Source organism: Diorhabda carinulata, chromosome 10, assembly GCF_026250575.1.
Source record: "Diorhabda carinulata isolate Delta chromosome 10, icDioCari1.1, whole genome shotgun sequence".
Lineage (NCBI taxonomy): Eukaryota > Metazoa > Arthropoda > Insecta > Coleoptera > Chrysomelidae > Diorhabda > Diorhabda carinulata.
Window position 1 is genome coordinate 7,274,656 of NC_079469.1, and position 20,500 is coordinate 7,295,155.

Genomic DNA, 20,500 nt, shown 5'->3' on the forward strand with positions numbered 1-20,500 from the left:
CATTCTATTATGAGGATTCAGAAATTCTTGAAACAGAATCAAATACATGGAAAAGAGAATTCTTAGAAATGGTTCACATACATAATAAACGAGAAAGCTATCAATGATAAAAAGGACCTAAATAATTTAAGTAGAATTCATAGTTTGATTTCATAAATTTTATTTCAACTACGAATAATTTTATACATTGCTACTAAATATTTTTGAGATGTAAAAACTGAGGAAACATTAATTTTTAATGCAGATTTCTATTTTGATTTTGTTTTATTTTGATATTTATGATGTAGGTGATCTATTGATGGATATAAAAACGCAAATTGACAGTGTCAAATCATATTTTGATAAAGATTGAAAATAGTAGAAATGTCAACATTATATATTGTTAAATTAAAAGGAATTCCAACTGATGGAGATCTAAAATGAAAAAATGTATCAACAAATATCAATTTTTATTGTTATTTTAAAAACCTCGAGCTACATTTGTGTAAAAACTTTGTATGAAGCTGTTTGTCATAAGTTGAAATTTCTTAATAATCCAAACGAATTGAACCCTCTGGCAACAATACACGTTACTCACTCATTCATAATTTTCCGAATTTTGTAATGTTGAAAAACTTAGTTACTTAGTCACAAGATTTCGTAATAGTTATAAAAATATTATGAAGCAATTATTTCATGTGTATTTCAATCTGTAACTTATAATTGATAAGTAAATTGTAGAAATAGAATAATTGATGGACATTTCCATAGAATCATAGAAAATGTTGAAGAAAAACTTCCACATTTTCCGTAAAAATACCATTTAAGGTTAATCACATATAAACGATACTGTTTTAAGAAAAACATGCATATTCATGATAAAATTTTTCATTTTCAGTGTTTAATGTTGGTATATTCATGCGATGTGCTGTAAATCCCGAGGGGTCCTATCTCGCTTGGGCCTTTTGTGGGGTCTTTTCTCTTTGGCAGCTTTACTCATTGCCTTCATCAGCGGTTCTTGGCTTTACACGAAAGAGCCAGTGCTTTTGCCAAATTCGTTGATATCTACAAGCGTTTCATTTAAGATCGGTTTGTGGAGAACATGTCCAAGCGTTAAGAAAATTAATGCTACAATACGTAAGTATGAATACTTATTATGATTATGAACTAATCGCCGAAATGTAAAATCTTTCCTTGGTTACGATTAATCGATTTGAAAATGAAATTGTTATAAATATCTAAGAACAGTTTTTTGTTCTTTTGCTAGTTTTTAATGATATATTTTGTATTATTTAGGTAATCTATGATTTTTTCACCCACATATCTTTATTGAATCTCATAAATCCAACACGCATGAATTTTATCAGCATAAACTTTGTACTTTGAAATGTAAATGTAAACTAGAAACAATCAATCAGAGAAAATATTGTTTGTTTTATGAGAATAGACATCTGAATATCCTCAAATTCCATTACCGACTTATTATAATATTGTTATTATATTTCCTTCCTTGTTTTAGTGTTACATAGAATATTTTTTCATTTTTTATTTTTCTATTATTTCATGTCCGAAGTTTATTTATATTCCTTTGGAATCTTTCCCTTTTTTTCTTACTGATTCATAATTATTTTATCCATTTTTGTATTTTACCTTCAATTGTCTTATAGCATTAGTTCACCACGCTGTTCTCTTTATGCTTTTGTTAGATCCATATATCACTTCTAGATCTTACTTTCATATCTCCCATTTCCCTCCTACGTCCTGTACCATATTCTCTTCAATTTATGATTTAATAACCCATGATAATAATTTTTGAACTGAACTGTACTTCCTTTAGTTCACAGCAATGGTCTCTCTTCATAACTCATTCCGATTTGGCTTCTCTCTAGTGAATTCATGAATATTTTAATGTTTAATCTTTCTTATTTCTTCTTATCATGTCGTTTTCTACGCAAGCATCTATAATTATGCTTCTATTATTTTTCTTTGTTTCTTCACTTTCTTTACCCGTTTTTCTAATCTTCGATAAAAAATATACAGTCCAAGAGCCGGCAGCCAAATTTCCGGCTCATCAGTCAATAGAATAAAATGTTTTTAGAATGTTAGTACCTAGCATTTCCAATAAGAAAATATCCCCTGCCTGGTTTTGTTTTGTTTATGACCATATCCTCCCTATGATATATTTTCCAAACCACAACTTTCCTGTTAGAGTAACACCATGAAACTATTCTTAAAACTTAGTTTTAAGGGATTGAAAAAAGATGCTTCTTTCATACGTGTTTGTGATACCTTCGCCTACTTCACCATATCTCTTGCTATGATTGATCTAAAATACTACATTTAAATTTGGAGATAAATAATCATTAAGTGAAAAATAGTAATGTATTCATAAGAAGTATCAATTTTACCAAGTGTAGACATAATCTAATTACATATCTTATATCATATTAAATGAATATAAACTTGAACTCACATATTTATCATTCGTGCCAATCACTGTCCTTACTATCGTTATGATCGTCATGATTCCTATTAGACGTATCATTGTATATGTTACCTTCATTATTATTATCAATATCGTCATTATAATCATTATCATAATTATCATATGTATTGTCGTTAATATCATCATTTTCTTCAAAATCTAATTATACCTTGAAACATTTTCTAGTAGCAAATGTGTTGAGTTGCCTTTGAACCAAACTGGGGACATGACATGCTCGTAATGTCTGTTGTAGTAACAGTTATAAACCGAGCAAGCGAAGCTTCTATATGTAAAGAGAGACTATAGTATTCCAAAGAATAATGAATAAAATTATAAATATCTCTACTTCTGAACATAATCTTCTTCAAAAATCTTGTTTATACATGGCTTTTAGTATGGCAAATTTTCAATAACAATCAGAATGATATCTAGCATCACTAATTATTGTAGGAAAATCAAAATGATGATGTTAGTGCTTCATCGCCTTACGGAATAATACGCCCTCTTTCCAAATTTCACTTCATCAAATTGTTTCAGAACTAACCTAACCTAAGCTACCCTAACACGGCCACACAAAACGCACACAACATTTTTTATTGTTTTGTAATACTCTTGGTAAGTGAATAATGGAGAAGAATACTTCAAAAATTATTTGATACCCAGACAAATATGTCCTTACTATACCAAGACTGATCGAATAACTGAGTTGGTTAATGTTGATGTCAAACACTGAAGGCGTCACTATATTTATCTTCTTATAAATCGAGATCTCACTGAGTACCACCGGGCGACCACATGACATTATCTAACAACCATTTCTTGACTATTAGAGCATGAGATTCTTCAAGCAAGTATAAACGACGCAGGAAGTTTTTTTGTATATATAAATGTTTGAAATTCAATTTAGTTCATATTTGAATTCATTTGAATATGTCTGACTCACAATTTACATTAATAACAATGATAATATTCAGATAATCACTTTATAACAGATTTGTGATACATACCCAATACCCAGAAATTTGAGATCGTCTGGATTTGTCGTATAAATTCATACCCTGGAGAAAAGATCAATTTCGCGTTGAAGAGCCCTACTCGACCGACATCTGATGCTCAATCCTGGACAATTAGCAGACTAGTAGGATTATGAAGGACCATCCCTTAAACAGAGGGTAGAGAACAGGTCAACAGAGAACAATATGGACATACCTACGAGAATTTCCAATTAACACTTACAAAGTGATTATGTTTGTCAAGCACAATGGGAACTTCGAACTTTGGACTATTTGATGATTATAAAAGCGTAGCTGTCGTCACTGTTACCATATTTCTCACTAACGGTTGTTTTGTTAACCGAAAATTGATTAGGGGATAGAAAAGGTTGTTTCGGGTGTGTTTGTTCAAGAAGTAATGCGAAAGGATGAGTGCTTTCATTTCGAAAACTTGTACACTGTATATTTTTTGTTGAATCAGTTTATTTTCACAACAGATTGTGTGATTATACCGCGTGTACCAATAACATTTAATTCAAGCTTAATATGAAGAATATTTTAACGTATTCTCTACTTTCGAATAATATCATCAAAGTACTCTAAGAAAACTTCCTAAACTATAAAATTGGTCATCGAATTCATTTATAATGAAAAAATCAGATTTAGAAGGAAATAGAAGTAGCAGTTGATGCAAGGCAACTCTCTCAAGTTGAACATAGGCGCAATAATTTCTGAAGACAAAAAGGCAGTTACAGGCTATTCTATGAGATGTCAAAAAATTTTCGGTTCAACCGACGACGCTGTTTTTATAACTGAGAATGACGATGGCCAACAGAGATTGCTGCACACTAAATTCGAGGAGCCAGTGAGTTTCAAATTGGTTGTATATGATCTGAATATAACGTTTTGAGTTCCAACTATATCGGTAGAAACAGAAAAGTTGAAATCTAAGTGACAAAAGCAAAAATATGCCATATTCTACGGAACCATCAGAGGGACAACGATGTAAGACAAATTTTTGAAGTGTTAAATGTTGCATGATGGAGGCAGAAGTGGAAAAAAGAGATCAAGTAGACAAGAGTTTGAATTATTGAAGAATTTCAACGATTCAAATAAAACCTCCAGGTAAATAACCTAAGATATGGGAAGAAATCTGAAGAATTGTTCGAAAGTGCCACTTTCAGATCATTTCATGCTCATTTTTCATTACGAATTCACAAAAAGCAAGTCATATAGAGACTTTATATTTATATATATTTTTAAAATATAACTCGCATATAAAACTAATAACAGTCTTCATTAATTATGAAATCGAACTTCATCAAATGAAAAAAATTGAGGTTAGGAATAGAAATAGCACTCAATACAGCAATTAAAGAGAGAAATATACAGGATGGAAAAGCTATATCTATGATGAATGAGCGAATATATGAAACAAGCATAATAACATGGCAATAAAGTGTGACAGATCGAACCTCTACAGAAAAATCCTAAATGGACTTCTGGAAAAGAGCAAATTCAAAAGAAACAGGATAAAAAATGATGTTAGACACAATAGTCTGTCGTTTACAAAGAATGTAGGACAACAGATTACCTTAACAGGTCGTATAGTGGACACCACAAAAGAAATAGAAGAGGAGAAAGGGCATGAAAAAGCTGAAAAGAAGGAATAGATAGGAACATGCAGGGGAGAGAACTATGGTCATTAAAAAATAAGATACGTACTTTAATCAATCAACAAAATTCGGTAAAAGGAAACGCCCCTCAAGATTCACTAATTTTTATTTCGGTTTCGTTCGGAAATGCAAAAGCTCGCTTTGTATCGTGGGAACAATAAATATTTTATCATACACAATTAGGCGTTAGTGCGAGAATAAACTACACTTTGCCATAATTTTCTAACGAGTTAATCTAATAAAACGGTTTTAAAAGCTCTAAGCTGAATGTGTGAAGTTGTATACCTTTCATAGTCAATTTTCTCGACAATTAGGACAGAAAGCAGATTATAAAGGCTCCGTCCAGGAAAGTTTATCATAAAGGTTTTCAATTAATATTTACTATACATTTAGATTATTATTATATATTCATATTCTTATAACAAGTTTGCTTAAAGCTTAAATTGGATGTAGTATGAGCAATGAACGACACTAAAATAAATATATTCTTCCTAAATTCAAAGCGGAGTGAGATATTCTGAATCCCTTGATAGCAAAAACAAGCCTACGGGGTGCATATGTTTATTAGAATTTTAATTTTCAAAACCAGTTAGAATTTTCAATTTTCAAATTAATTTTTCTCAGAATATTTGCAGGAATATCAATATTTTTCATAAACTTTAGTTTTTCATGTTTTTTTGTTCTGTTTTTGAGTATTTTATTATTTCGGAATTATAAGACTCATTGTTCTCACGAATTACTAAATTCGAATTGGCAAAATATCATGCAAATGCTATTCAACAAACAAACAACAAACTATTTCAAGAAAATCATCTCTCATATCTTCGTATCCATCGCTAGAAAGACATTCTACCGACCTTTTTCGCAAGCATTATAGTGAAAAGTTCGTGAATTTGCTTGAAGCTTTTTTTCCAGCCGAGCAGATAATAAATAAATCAAAATTGTGTCGCTGGATTGCGGACTCACAATCGAACAATAAAACAAAGTAATGTAAAACGTATAAATATCAAATTATGTATTTCAAACTATTAATTTCATGTCAGTAATCCACATGAAATTAGCAGCTAATTAATCAAATTTAGTACGGAGATGTGGAAGTTCGAATATGAAGTCGTTTTCTGCGGATAGGGTATGCTAGACCTGGATTTCGGGAAATTTTGTCTTCTCAAACAGCGGAACTGGTCAAAGGGTTGTCTAGCCCTAGCTCTATCCAAATGGAAAACTAACCTCATCCGATGAGAAATCTATGATGCATCACGATATATTTGATCGCAGAAATTTGTTACATCGAGTTAAGCTTATAGATGTCTCCTCACTGGGTTAAACTCCAAGATTATTTAGGATAATCACGAGGAAAAGAACGAGAGAGTGAGAACCTCGTTGAAATATTTTTATTTGGTAAGTTGTATAATTTTCATTTTGGGATAGCTTGAATATAGAAAACCTATTCCTCTGCATTGTGGGGGTTTCTTTTGTATACTGTCAGAGGGAACTATATTTTGCTTACTAGCTTGACATCGGTCACTCTCATTTTGCAGTCCTAGGAGGTGCTGCCAATTCGAATAGAGCTCAAGAAACTTCCGAAATACCATTCCCCATATCTTCGCCATCTGAAATTTTATACAGAGTAAGTTTTATGTATATAACGCCTCAATTATCTCAAAAACAACTTGTAGGTATTTACATTGTTGTCAGATCTTTTTTTTCCCGGACAAATAATGAACTTTGTTATTTCAAATGGATCGCCCTATATATTTTTCAATGATAGCTACATTCGCGTTATCTTCGCCGGAGTTACAAATTTGACGTTTCCGAGGTAATTGAGGCGTTCCATACATAAAACTCACCATGTATAAATTTATGTTATAAACTCAATAAAAAAATAAGCATAATCTAAAGTATATATGTTCGGATATGTTACATTCATCTACTTTTCTGTTTGTTTGAACCAGAACGAAAAAAAAACAAGCAATTTAAAAATGCAAATTCAAAGTCAATTAAAAATTTTTCTAATATTCTCCTAGTTCGTTAGTATAATGAAAATTTCCATATAGAAGTGAATCAACAACTCACGAAACTTTGTTGTAAATATTAGCCTGTGCTCCATTTGTAAAATCGACCAGAAAAGCTTATTTTTCAAATATTTTCATCACATTTCCAAATCGTTCGAGTGGATAACAGAAGAAAATCGCCTCATTTCACATACATTCTCTATTACTATTTTTATCACATACGGAATCACAGTGGCCATTTCCATATAAACGACAAGTTGAAACCAAGAGAGAGAAAAATTTTGCCCTTTTAAATCTAAGGGTATCAGGATAGTCGAAAAACCAGCTAAAAAAACTTACCGAATATTATTCTCGACTATAACATAAACATTTAAATATGTAGAATGTTTTTCATAAGTACACCGGTTTCATTAATATGTGCTTAAGTTAATTCAAACTCATTTTTTTAGACGAATAGTTTTATATCCAAATATATGGAATCTCGTGTTAATTTTCTCTCGTGTTCAATCCACTAAATTGATCAACGGTACGAAATAAATCAAAACGTACCTATCATCAGTGGCGGCTCCAGACTTCAACAAAAAGTCATGCCATAAGTCTAATGAGACTCAAAACGAGTTTTTTTTTAAAGATCTAGTCCGCACAGCGACTGTGAGTCTACCGAATAGGCACAGCTTTTTAAATGAGCGTAGCTTGTGAACGCACTAGTCAAGTAGCACTTTTGAACCCCCCCGTATGGTTGTTATCTTCTTGTTAAGTGAATCGGTAGTTTCTTCACTCCCCCTCCCATCAATAAAGATTAGGTTCGGGACTTATGTGTAGGCAATTTTTTTCTCTCTTTCTCCTTCTTGGTCAAGATGTTTGTTATCATCATTTGCACAACTTCCCAAATTGTTTGTCTCTATAAGTTTATGGGGTGTTAGCTAGCGATGTAGTTCTCAGCATTTGATGAAATTGAAGATAATGTGCTCCAAGTCTCCAATGTCTAACAAAAATTGGCTTAGGAAGTAATCAGTTGTGGAGTGTTCGCAGTTTACTCATTCGCGAATATAATCTATTAGGCGTTTTGTCCACTGTGCTTTCGCTGTCGCGTTTTCCAATCTTCTTTGCCACGTTGCTAGAGTTTTTTCTCTGGCTCTACTTTTTCTTGTTTTATTCGTTCTCGGTGTTCTCATGTATGTAGCTTCATTCGATAATCATTAGGTCTATTTGTCCGTTACCTATAACCTACAGTGCCACTCTCGAGGTTTTTCTGAAAGCTGAAGCTACCCTCAAAAGTATGGAATCGACTCACTATTGTTTTGGTTTTTTTTCCAGCATGAAGCTAATTTTGACTCTGTTTTGGCTTCCTCTCACCAGCGTTGCCTCAGTTTTGTAAGGAACCCGTTTGAGTACATTCTACTTTGATCAGATTGAAGTTCTGAATTGAGAAAAACAACCAACCTTTTATGAAACGGAAGTACCTTGGGTCATAGGCATATATTTCCAGAAAAAAAATAGTTCCAAGTAATTTTTAATACGATTCCACAATAAGAATTAACGTCACTTGAAAATCACAAAATTTTCGGTCAAAAATGCATACAACATTTCCAAAGTAGATTTATTAATCGATTTTTCATGAAGGTTTTGATTCTTTTAGAATATTGGGAACGAACATTCGGCCTCTGATGTCGACATAGTTAAAGTGAATAAAATTTGTATAATCTTCAAATAATTATACAAGTTCGTCATAAAAAAGCAAAGATAAAAACTAAATACCACGAGAAACAGCTCAAAGCTCTTCTGTTCAGGCATACGTCTCCTTAAGAATGAAGATACTGATTTTATTTTAAATATTCGGTCAGAATGGTTAGGTCATCACAGATTTAGTTACCGTGAATTATTTACTTTCAGTTAATTGTAAAAATTTGCAAATAATTGTAGATTACGAGTCAGCAACATTTGAAAGTTATCAAATTTCTAATAACAAACAGTTTATTTCGTAAAATTTCCAAAAATTCTCATCATAATAATTTCCGATATTACAAAAAGTATGTCTATATTTTTTTAATATGATGCATATTTTTGAAATACTTCGCATAGCACTGAAAAATTCAATTATCTGCTGGTTGCATTTTACATTTTACCCAAAGCAGAACTTTTTATGAGAAATAACATTTTTTCGTAATAAAAAAGTAGCGTATATCCTGCAAACTCAACTGCTTCAACATATTTATTTAGTAAATATTTTTATACACAGAAATAAATTTTACCATTTCCTTGAATTGAATGAAAAAACCTCTAGTTGATAAATTTAATTAAATTGAAAAGAAAGAAATGCACTTGCAACTGAATACAAACTGGACACAAAGCATTGGTAGTCTTCATAGCTATTATCAAAGTGAGTTTTTTATAGAGCGCTTCGACCAAACAAACCAACCACATCACCCAATCTTTAGAGAGTAACATCAAAGCTTCCAAACAGTGTTAGAAGTCCTTTGAAATAATTAGATTAATAAGGGAATACTTTTTCGTATATATTTCCACAGAAAATGTATAAACATTTTAGGGAATTATCCTTCCGGAAGGAGATAGAATTCAACAATATAATTATGAATGGGAATCCCTTAATTTTGGAAGGTGACAAAGATTATGATTGAATTAAAAAGATATTAGGAAGAAACCAACAAAAACAAAAGAACTAACGTGACCACACTTATCACCGAAAACTATTACCGTGAAACATAAACGTTATTACGAATACATTTCCTCTTACTAATCAAATCAGTGTAGCCGAAACCTTCATTCGTATCATTCGTTTTATTCACGGTTCTCTGATACTAATACTTATAATTTATTGATGTGCACATCAAGAAATTGAAGAAATATATTTATATACGAGTATCTATTATGAAGCTATAAAAATCGAATTAACCCTTTAAATTGTTCAATCTGACACATAATTTAGTCAAATTCGAAGTTTTAAGTAAAAATGATACACACTGTAATTGAATGGTACTTAAGGGACAACCTATACATATTCAGAAATCCTATACGATGTTTTACAATTGAAATTACCCTTGTAAATTCAGTATTTTGATAGTTAATTAATTTGGACACATTATTGTGTTGTTTAATTTTAATTATTTAAGCGATGAATACATTAATTAATTGAAATTGATAGACACTGTATTTCAATGGTACTTAGGTGGCATAAGAAGTTAAAAAAATCACTAAACTAGACTCATGGCACCCCATATATATTTACGTACGTAATAAGAAGCTTTACACTTGGAACTACCCCTATAAAGTCATTATAGGTAGTCGAGAAGACGTTCTGATTAGATCTGACCGTAGGATAATTATTCCTCCTAAAACTGTTTCATTATTGAACCATATAGTTACATGAATTGCTACTTTCTTCTAACCAAGTTAAGAGATTTTTAAAGGAATTTTCACATATGAAAACCAGCATCACTTATGATACATTCTGTGTATATTCTTATAGCTGCTTTCAATGACTCCAAAAGAATTGGAAAGTTTCCTCATTGTTTTACAAGGAGAATAGGAATGCATGAACTGATATTGAAGCAATGAATTGATTCTCTTTTTTAAGATTCCCCACAGGTTGGAGTTAGTCCCAATTCATATATTGCCACTTTCCTTCAGCTGAAAATAGTCCATATAACGCTATGGTATAAGCTTGGAATTGATGAATAATCCGTACGACATGATAATCATAATATGCAAAAAGTATGCTCTCATTCCACATTCTCCCTCTAGAGGTTTATAGTATTATAACATTCTTGATAAGATTTTACGCATAAGGTGGAATTGCAATGAACAAGATTTAATTCCAATGACAGAATTCTTCCAGCACTGTTTCATTGTAGCAAAAGAGAATTCCAAATACATTTCTCGTGATATAATAGGTACACAACATGGAATACCTGTTAGCCGCCTATCTATACATCTAATATATCTAATACATCTATATCCCAAACCTTATTAGAGACTATCACTTTCTCTCCTAAATTGCTAATTCATTTTGAGCATCACTTTGCTGAGGTTTTTTTTATTGTAGTTGGTTGAATTGTAATTGAGTTAATTTAAAGATTACTTCCAAAACTTTCAAAGCGGGTTCAAAAGAGGCCAGGGCCGTAATTAAAAAAATTGTACCGAGAAATTAACGAATTTATTTCAAATGAAAATTATTAAAAGCTATCTAAACATCAAAAATAATTATTCAACATCAGGCTCATACTGGAATGCTAGTCGAAAAAGTAAAGGCTCGAAGAACTTGTTAGCGTTGTTGGTTTATTCCTCAACATCTGTTGACTCTGAATCCGCGCGATTCTCTTCGTTCCAATTGTTCCAATGTTGATTTCGTTCATCTTGTGCCTCTTGCGATTGTGGTCCACGTAACTGCGCTCACAGTAACTTAACATTGTATTCGTTTGCTTATTATTTGACTTACGTTTCAAAATAATGAAACACATATATTTACCAAATACGTACACGTTTCTGTTTTGATTTACAAAAAATGTAAAGTACAACATGTACAGATACGATAATTAGCGTCAGCTCACAACACATGTTTATTTACTAATAATTTATTATTTGCAAATTATATTTATTTTTGTAGTTTTTCACCTGATACCAACAATACAGATTTCTCTTATTTCGAGAATGAAAAAGTTTCAGATCCAACTCACTTCGCAAGCTCTGTAAATGGTTATTGCGATAAAGTGCATTGGTAACTTTATGACGATTGATATTTTATGAAATTGATTGAACATACATCACACAGCAGCTGAAATTTTTCAAATTCTCACTACTACTTCTCACTCACTACACATGGAACTAAAAAAAAAACGAGAAAGCTGCAAAGCAAATTTTTTTTCTGTGAGAAAAGATGCATTCTTTGAAACAAACAAGGTGACACTCTTCCAAATGTTCAAAAAGATGATACTTAAACTGAATGACACAATATCTTGAAAATTGTTTTCGAAAATGGGAAGCAAGAAACACTAAGTGTACTTGAAATTAGTTATTACAGCATTCATATACAGTAGAACCTCCATAAGTTGACCTCAATGAGTAGAAAGCCTTCCACACTTGAAGACATATTTCTTCCCCTTCAAGCACCAAACCCTCCATTGCTCGAAATTTCAACTCTCTATAAGTCGAAGTAATTAGTGAGTCCCTACAAGCTGTTTCTGTATACATTTTCTCTTCTTGTCTCGAATAAATAAACTGGGACCCCTGCATCACGAATCTAATATTATTACCTCACATAAGTATTTCATTTGGATGATCAATTTTATGAAATGGTAATGGGATTTATAGCTGATATCAGGTTTACTGTTGGCGATTGTAAAATTTAAATTAAGTTGGAATGTACGGCAATTCACATCAATTTTGACCCCTACTACAAAATATTGATAATCAGTAATTAACTAACATAAATTAAAAACCTTGAGTCTTGCTGAAGAGGATTAGTCAAAAAAATAATTGATGAAAATATTTTGGTATATCATTAAGTACTATTTCAACGATCATAAAGAATGAATTAGATATAATGAAAGAAGTTGAGAGTGGTCAAAGCTTGTCAAGAAAAACACGGCGGATTCCCTGAGCTTGGAGGAGTGCTTATTGAAACGATTTAAACAGTCGTCGTGGAAATATAAGCATTATAAGTCATTATTACCAAAAAAGGTGAAATGTATACGAAGTATTTACGATATTATGATTTTAGAGCAAGCAATAGATAGATGGAGAAGTTTAAGCGTAGGCATGACCTTGTTTAAAAAAGTTTGTGGGGTTAATTCAAGTGTATATCTTGTAGCTTGGCACAAATGGACAAGCGAAAAACTGATAGGTTTGTAACGTGATTATGAGCTTAAAAACCTATTCAATATAGATGAAACAAGTCTATTTTTTAAATGTCTCTCTGATGTAACTCTAACTTTCATTCATGATTAATTCAATGATAGAAAGGATAGCAAAAACGTTCAACAGTTTTACTTGGTGCAAACATGACAGATACAGAAAAACTCTCACATTTACCTATCAGAAAATCAGAAAAACCTCGCTGTTTCTCAAAATGTAGTAGTAATAGAGTAGTGAAGCACGGATGACTTCTGAAATCTTCTGAAACTGGCCATCGATAAGAAAATGACTGAAGAAAGAAGAAATATCTCATTATTCATTGATAATTGTACGGTACAAAACAATATACCATCAATGAAATCAATAAAAATCGAGTTTTCACCTCTTAACAACACATTGCAACCGATGGATCAGGGCATCATCAAAAGCTTTAAGTCATACCATAAATAAGTTGTTAGGAATATGTTGTAAAATATGGAAGAAAAGAAAGATTCTCGTGTAGATGTATTCCAAGCAATGCGAATGACTAATAAAGCTTGGCGAAATGTGACTGCTACTACTATAGAAATCCGTTTTGTTACCTGTGGTTTTTCTTCGTCAATGATCGAAGAAGAAGATAAAAACTCCTGAAGAATGAAATACAGTAGCGCCTGGGTATGTTTCAAAGACTTTATTATTATGACTATGAAGTAATGACTGCGGCAATATTATCAGACGAAGAGATTCTTAATTCAGTATCTCAGAATAAAGAAATAAATGAAGATGACACAGTAGATCTAAATAATCTACTATGCACCCAATTGGTTTCCATTAGAGAGGCGAGAATAGCACTAAATATTTCACGTAATTTTATAGAGCAAACAAGTGACTCAGAAGAAAAAGAATTTGTTGATCAATGTATTCTAGACGATGCTATAGATAAAGAACAACCTTATTTGAAGCAAAAATATAAGAAACTGACTTTTTGGAATTTTTGGAATAAATATGTTCATGTAATTTGAATTTATATGTAAACGTTTTTGATTTTTTCCTTTCTGCTCCCTAACTCCCTCTCTAACTCAAAGCCAGTTGTCACCTAATCCAAAATCCTCTATAACCTGAGAACTCCATAACTCCATAATTCTAACAGAATTGTTCTGTATCTCTCTCTTGGAGTTCGAGTTATAGAGGTTCTACTGTATTATTGAGCTCTTTCAATATAGGCTATATAAAGTACTACCGGCTCACAGAAGACATAAAGCAAAAATATTAGAATTTCTCAAATCGTTGAGAATGTCTGACTGATGTGCGTTTCAATAACCAAATTATCGTCTTCAGAAACTAAAGCTGAACTTTTTATAGATAAGCTGGGTTATCGGTCTACAAAATAACCTACTAATCATGTTTTATAGTGCACTACTTTTGCATTTGTAAAAAAAATATTATAATCCTCATTTTGATAAAATTTTGCCGTTTCTGAATTCTCTGATTAAGCTGTTCGTAATTATTATGAGCAAAAAAAACAGAAATAATGTTTTTGAAATCAATTCCAATTCATCTGGTCACTATCTATTATAAATTTGCACGATTTGCTATTTTTTGTGTCACAATAACTAAGTTGTGGGGATGTGAAAATACAACACTCTGCTTAAGAAAAGGGAAAACAATAACAGCTGGAGTGGAGTCTGGAGTAGAGAAGGCAGTCGAGGAAGCGTCGTAAAGTCACCGCTTATGAAAGTTTAGTAGTTATCCAAAGATCATGGAAAGTCTTACAGTTTCTTCTTAGTCTTTGAAGATGATAAGTTAGTTATGAGAAGGATTGTCAGAATTTCTCAGAGAACATAGATATTCTTAGAAAAATAGATATATAAGACAACATAGTTGCTACATTCAAAAAATCCGGATGAGATTTCAAATACTCTATTACTACACACTCATAAGAAAAAACTTGTACCAAAGAAAATAGTATGATAGGAGAAGGAATTCCCCAACAAAAAGTTTTATCTCAAATGATCGTGGAATCAACATGAAGATGATCGAAAAGTTTTTGAGGCCACTTATGAAAATAGTAATACGACAAATAGTGTTACACTACATGGACAAATAAGTTTTCTTATAACGTTATCGACTGGAACCAAATAATTATTCGCAATGAATTCTTGCTAATTGGATTCTACTATCTATGTGATAAAATATTGAAAATGAGTATCTGATCCACTTCTATTTATATCGATTTCAGTCGTTTCACAAGCGGATACGCATAAAAGAAGATAAGTAACATGTTCAAACTTTACAGGAGGCACTTAAACGCCTCTTAAAAATAATGAGTCCATTTGAAACATATAGAATGACTAAAAATGGAGATACTCCAACTGCTAAAACATAGAAATGACTTGAAATTTTATTGGTTTCGATGCTCGAATGCACATTGAGAATATTAAAGTGATTTTTACCTGGTGTAAGCTTATTTTTCGGAAATACTGAAGAGGTATAATACAGTATAGATAATGTAGATGGATATACTATAGCCAAAGATGTATTTTTCTGATTTCCTAAATGAGATATATTAGTTTATTAATGACAATACTTGTATTACTTGTAAATGTATCCAATCACGTCAATGATAGGATAACTAATAGAAGCGGTTTCTTATTGGTAACGTGGCAAGGAAACACCAAAGTGGACTAACTTTGATAAATTTTTCGAGCTTTCGAATACTTATGTATTCATGGTCTGGGACTGAAATTATGGTCAAATACAATATAAGAAATATGTCTAAATGTATAACAATAATAAAATTTTACTTACTATAATTAATTGAGATTTCTGGGGAATTTTGATAGTATTAATGCTTGTGAAAATATAAATTCTCATTGAAATCATTGTAAGGTAATAACGTCTGATGTTGAAGCTGAAGCTGAAAAAGAAAAAGCGACGCGCATCCTGAAGAAAGTTACGCAAAAAGTTTTTCTGCACTATTTCAAACAATGGAAATCACTAATCACTTCAATTAATAGCTACACGTCGTACTATAAAACCGAAGTAATATACAGCTAAAATACAGATGCTCTGGAAGCAAGATATTTCTAAATAAAATTGGACAAGACTAAGGAAAGATTAAGTCATAAATTAAATGAAATTTCACATCTTATTAATGTTAAAGCTATCCAATAAAACTTTACCGATTAGTGCAAACAGATTAACAATCTCTCTGACAATATAAAATCAGTTTTCGGCTGTTTTCAACCCAAAAGCTGGGAGAAAATATAAATATATAGAAATTCATTTGAAAGGGAAATTTAGTAGGGGTTAAAAGAGCTATTTCTAGAACTTTCACATTTGTTTGGTATTTTTTATGTAATCTAAAATCTTTCGAACTATGGAAATAATAAACGTAATAAAGTTGAAACTGACAAATAAGAACCTCAGTATTCATAACTTAAATCTACTCCGTGTATCCATTCCATCAACGATTTACATCAAGTAACGGAGAGCTAGTGTATAAACGGGGTCCAACAGTGATGAGGGACGTAACTAGAAGGTAAATTGTATGTCGAGAGTAGGGCACATTTTAAATTGAAATTTCGTAATATTAATCAAAATGTCAGAACGGTGAACGCCCCCTATCTGCATTTTTAGTGTTCTAGTATATATGTTCCACATTCTAACCGAGAAATCATTATAATACGTGATATATTAGAATTTTAAATTTTTCAGTTGCAGGTTATTTATCGTTAGCAGAAATTTATGTTTTTAATTTTTCGATCCTCGTAATGAAATTGTTAACTAAATTCCGAGCTGTATTTTAGTAGCATATAGAGAAACGTGTGATTGTTTTTTGTTTCTAATCAAAAATTACTCAACCAATCTTAAAAATTCTCTCATTAATACAAAGTAATATTATTGAAATATCCTTTTAGATATTGCTGTGTTCTAACCAAAATAATCAAAAATGTACTTATCTAAACTTATTCAAATCATTGTTATGAAGTATTATACTTCGAAAGCTTATAATTGGTTAATAACAGTTTTTTGAAAACATACTTTAATAGAAAATTGAACTAGAAAGTAGATAATAGTTTTCCATAGTTTTTCCATTTGGTTCGTATCAGGAGAAAGAGTACCATTCCTATAGTTCGATATTTCTAGCTTCGAACAAGGCCAATGAGTCTCTAGACATGAATCCGTGCGCTACTATGTTGAAATATCCATTGTTATTATTCTTCTTCTGTTCGACAGCTTTTTATGACCATTCGAATATCATATTGTTGGGGTTTCATTTCTATTTGTTCGTACCAGCTCAAACATCTTTCAACTATTTTGCGACCTGTCCTATCCACCCCCAATTTCTATTAGTTGCTTCATATCAGCTGCTATTATTTTATTCTGTTGCTGTGTTCAACGCATAATTTTCACTTCTACACATTATGGTGGAGAGAGTTTTTGAGTTGCTCAACTTTATTCTCATATATTCACCAACTGCTTTTGTTCCGAATATTGTCTTATTCAGATCATAATCTGTAAAGTCGGCTTTTCTTGCACTAATCTTCATATCTATTGTGTTATCCCACGTAAATCTGACTTCTAGTAATTTGTCCTTGTATCATCAACTATAATGACTGAGTATTTATTGAAATTTTGGTTTTGCCATTTGAAAATACGTCAAAAGGAGCCGATATTTGAATAAATCGAGGGTTTGTTAAATTGTTTTGAATATACTGACAGATTTCATAGATGTAATTGATATTTATATATAATATACTGAGGCTACTTTGGAATAAAACCTGAAATTGTAGGTTTCTCTTGCCAATCATTGTCTCCAATTTATGGCTCTTATTTTTTATTGTTTTCATCAACATATCTACCACCGATATAACCAAAAATGAAATAAAATTATCCCATAGTTTCACTCCAAATGCATCCAATATTCTTACGTGTATTTGAACCTTTTCTACTACTTTTTCGTGTAGTACGTGCCTGTCTATTATTTTTCAGGAGATCCGTTTTCTCCTCATACTATTCTATATCATTTTTTTTGTTAATTGAGTCAAATTCTTCTTTGGAATCGATAAATGTGATATATACTGCACCCTAATTAATATTCAGAAAGTTCTTTAAAGACCCATAGGTATTTTCTACTATTGATTCGTTAACGACAAAACCTCAGATTGTGTGAAGGCAGCCTCAACCTTTAAAGTGCCATGGTCAACAACTTAAGCTATCTGGTCTGTCTGAATTGAAAGTATTTAAAAAAGATTTTTTGAATAAAATATTTGAAGACTACAGGCATAAGTTCCGAAATTGCAGTTGCGGTTCATATTCTGACAAACTACACCCTGGTAATTTTATGATACGGAAGAAGAGGTACCGCACAATTCAATAATTTTTATTCTATAGTTCACAACAGAACATTTATACAACATTATGCAGTTATACTGCTACTTTTCAAAGTATTGCTTGCTGTTCTTATTCAAATTTTAGTTCTTATTCAAATTTGGCTTTAGATATCGACAAATTTGCAAGTTGCAAAGTTGCACATGTTGTATAAAGTGCTAAAACTGCACTTGAACATTATTCGTTTACAAAAATTAATCCACAGAATCGCTTTGAATGTAATTAGAAATGTATGAAAAGTAGTTATAAACATTTTTTTCCAAACTTCTTATTTTTACTGGATTTATCTGTTACTTTTATAATCTCACTCCAAAAAATATAAAAACATCTCCTTTATACTAGTGAAATTGCTTGATCGTTTTTTCAAAAGCACTTCTATTTATGTAGCTGTCCCAAGAGGAAGATACAGTTCTGGGGTGTACCAAAATACATCAGAAATATGAGAATTCAATTTACTTTTCTTTAGAAGATCCTTATAGAACCACTATATTAAAGTTTTCTTTATATCGATTTTGCAATATACAGCATTAGGTTAAACTTAAGTGAAAAAATTCTGTTTATTAAACATATCGAAGGATTTATCTATTCCTCAAAACACTTTTACGAACAGAAACTATTTGCTGATTTTCCTTTGTCTTCGGTCTACTGAAAATAGATATCTCAAAGTGATTTGAAAAGAGTAAATATGAAGACTCAATTTTGAAAAATCGGAACTCGAATGAAAACAGCTTCTGGAATATATAAAGATCTGTTGTTGCTGTTTCTCGTATAGAATACATCAAAATTCCTAACATGGCTAAATAGATTCTCATTGTACACGTCTCACATTATATTTCTACTATTTGCGGAAAATCTTTTGGAAATCCTTACGAAACTACAAGCAGGAAACGTTAATCCTGTGTGTTTCTCCAATGTTGATCAAAATTAAATTGAACTTGTTAACAATCGAGAACCCAAGATAGTAATTTGAGGAAAAGCTAGAAAATAAGACATTTCTCGAATCCCAAGAGATTAAACTGAACTTTATCAGAATGAAAATTTCATTAGAAGGGCAAACAAAAACCTAACACTTTGGTACCTAATCGTTGAGAAGGTCGAAGTTAACAAGATATTCTAATACTCATTCGTTGTACGTGAGCATTGATTTATAATATATAAGGTTTGTATAATACTATATCTCTTATTATTTGAGCTCAAAAGAATTCAAAAATTGTCTTGAACTTTAAAATTGATTAGATCATTGCAAGAAATTCCACAATCGTTTCTTTATGAGAAAATTTCAACTATCAATCAGAATTCTGTTACTTGTAGTTATGCAAGTTTCAATATTGACAAATAAGTCATTTGATTTATGTTTCTATTTTGGAGAAAAATGGCAAAATGAATATAGTGCACAATACATGTAAACTGCAATAAATGAGATCAAGATTTATATCATGTCGACAAACATACGGTTAACAAAGTCAACATTGAAATGAAATACCCGAGTCATAAGGATCCTTGCATCCTATATCCAATCCTTCCACCAAGAAAAGAGTTTGATAACCTAGAAAATATGTTGACTAAGAATCTATTATTCAATGAGTAAGAAACTAAGAAAATGAAGAAGATTTCAAAGATTATGAAACAACAGAAATGTTAGAAAATAACGCAACATGGAAAAGAATAACTATGGGGTCAAGACATATTGGGACTTCAAGTAGTCAAAACTTTGTCGAGTTGGAAATTATTGGAAGGAAATCCTTCACTCCTACCTTAAAGATCGCTACTTTCTGCTATTTTTATGAACAAACAACAATGCTCAAAATAAACTCTGTGTTACTGGAAGGATTATTATAGGGCCGCTACTCTACCTCCTATTCAGGGCTGATCTACCATAGCCATATTCGCAGACGACACCACTATATCATCAAATCAACTAAATCAATTAATTAAAGTAGATGAATTGAAGTCTGTTCAAGTAACTTTCTCCAAAGGTTAAGGCAAATGTCTAGAATTTAGTATAAACAATCAAACTACCACAACATGACGACTTCAAACATCTAGGTGTGCCCCTAAATAAGCGTCTTACCTGGAGGAAGCACATATTTACCAAGCGCAAACAATTGGGAT

The 20,500-nt window shown here is 31.5% G+C and overlaps 1 protein-coding gene across 1 annotated transcript in view; it reads left to right on the forward strand.

Moving 5' to 3' along the window:
* LOC130898484 (voltage-dependent calcium channel gamma-5 subunit-like) overlaps positions 1-20,500 on the forward strand; it is a 262,875-nt gene that overhangs the window by 39,797 nt on the left and 202,578 nt on the right. The window contains exon 2 of the mRNA XM_057807825.1: positions 878-1,116. Coding sequence (XP_057663808.1) covers positions 903-1,116 — 214 coding nt within the window. The 5' untranslated portion in view covers positions 878-902. The remainder of the gene's footprint in view (positions 1-877; positions 1,117-20,500) is intronic.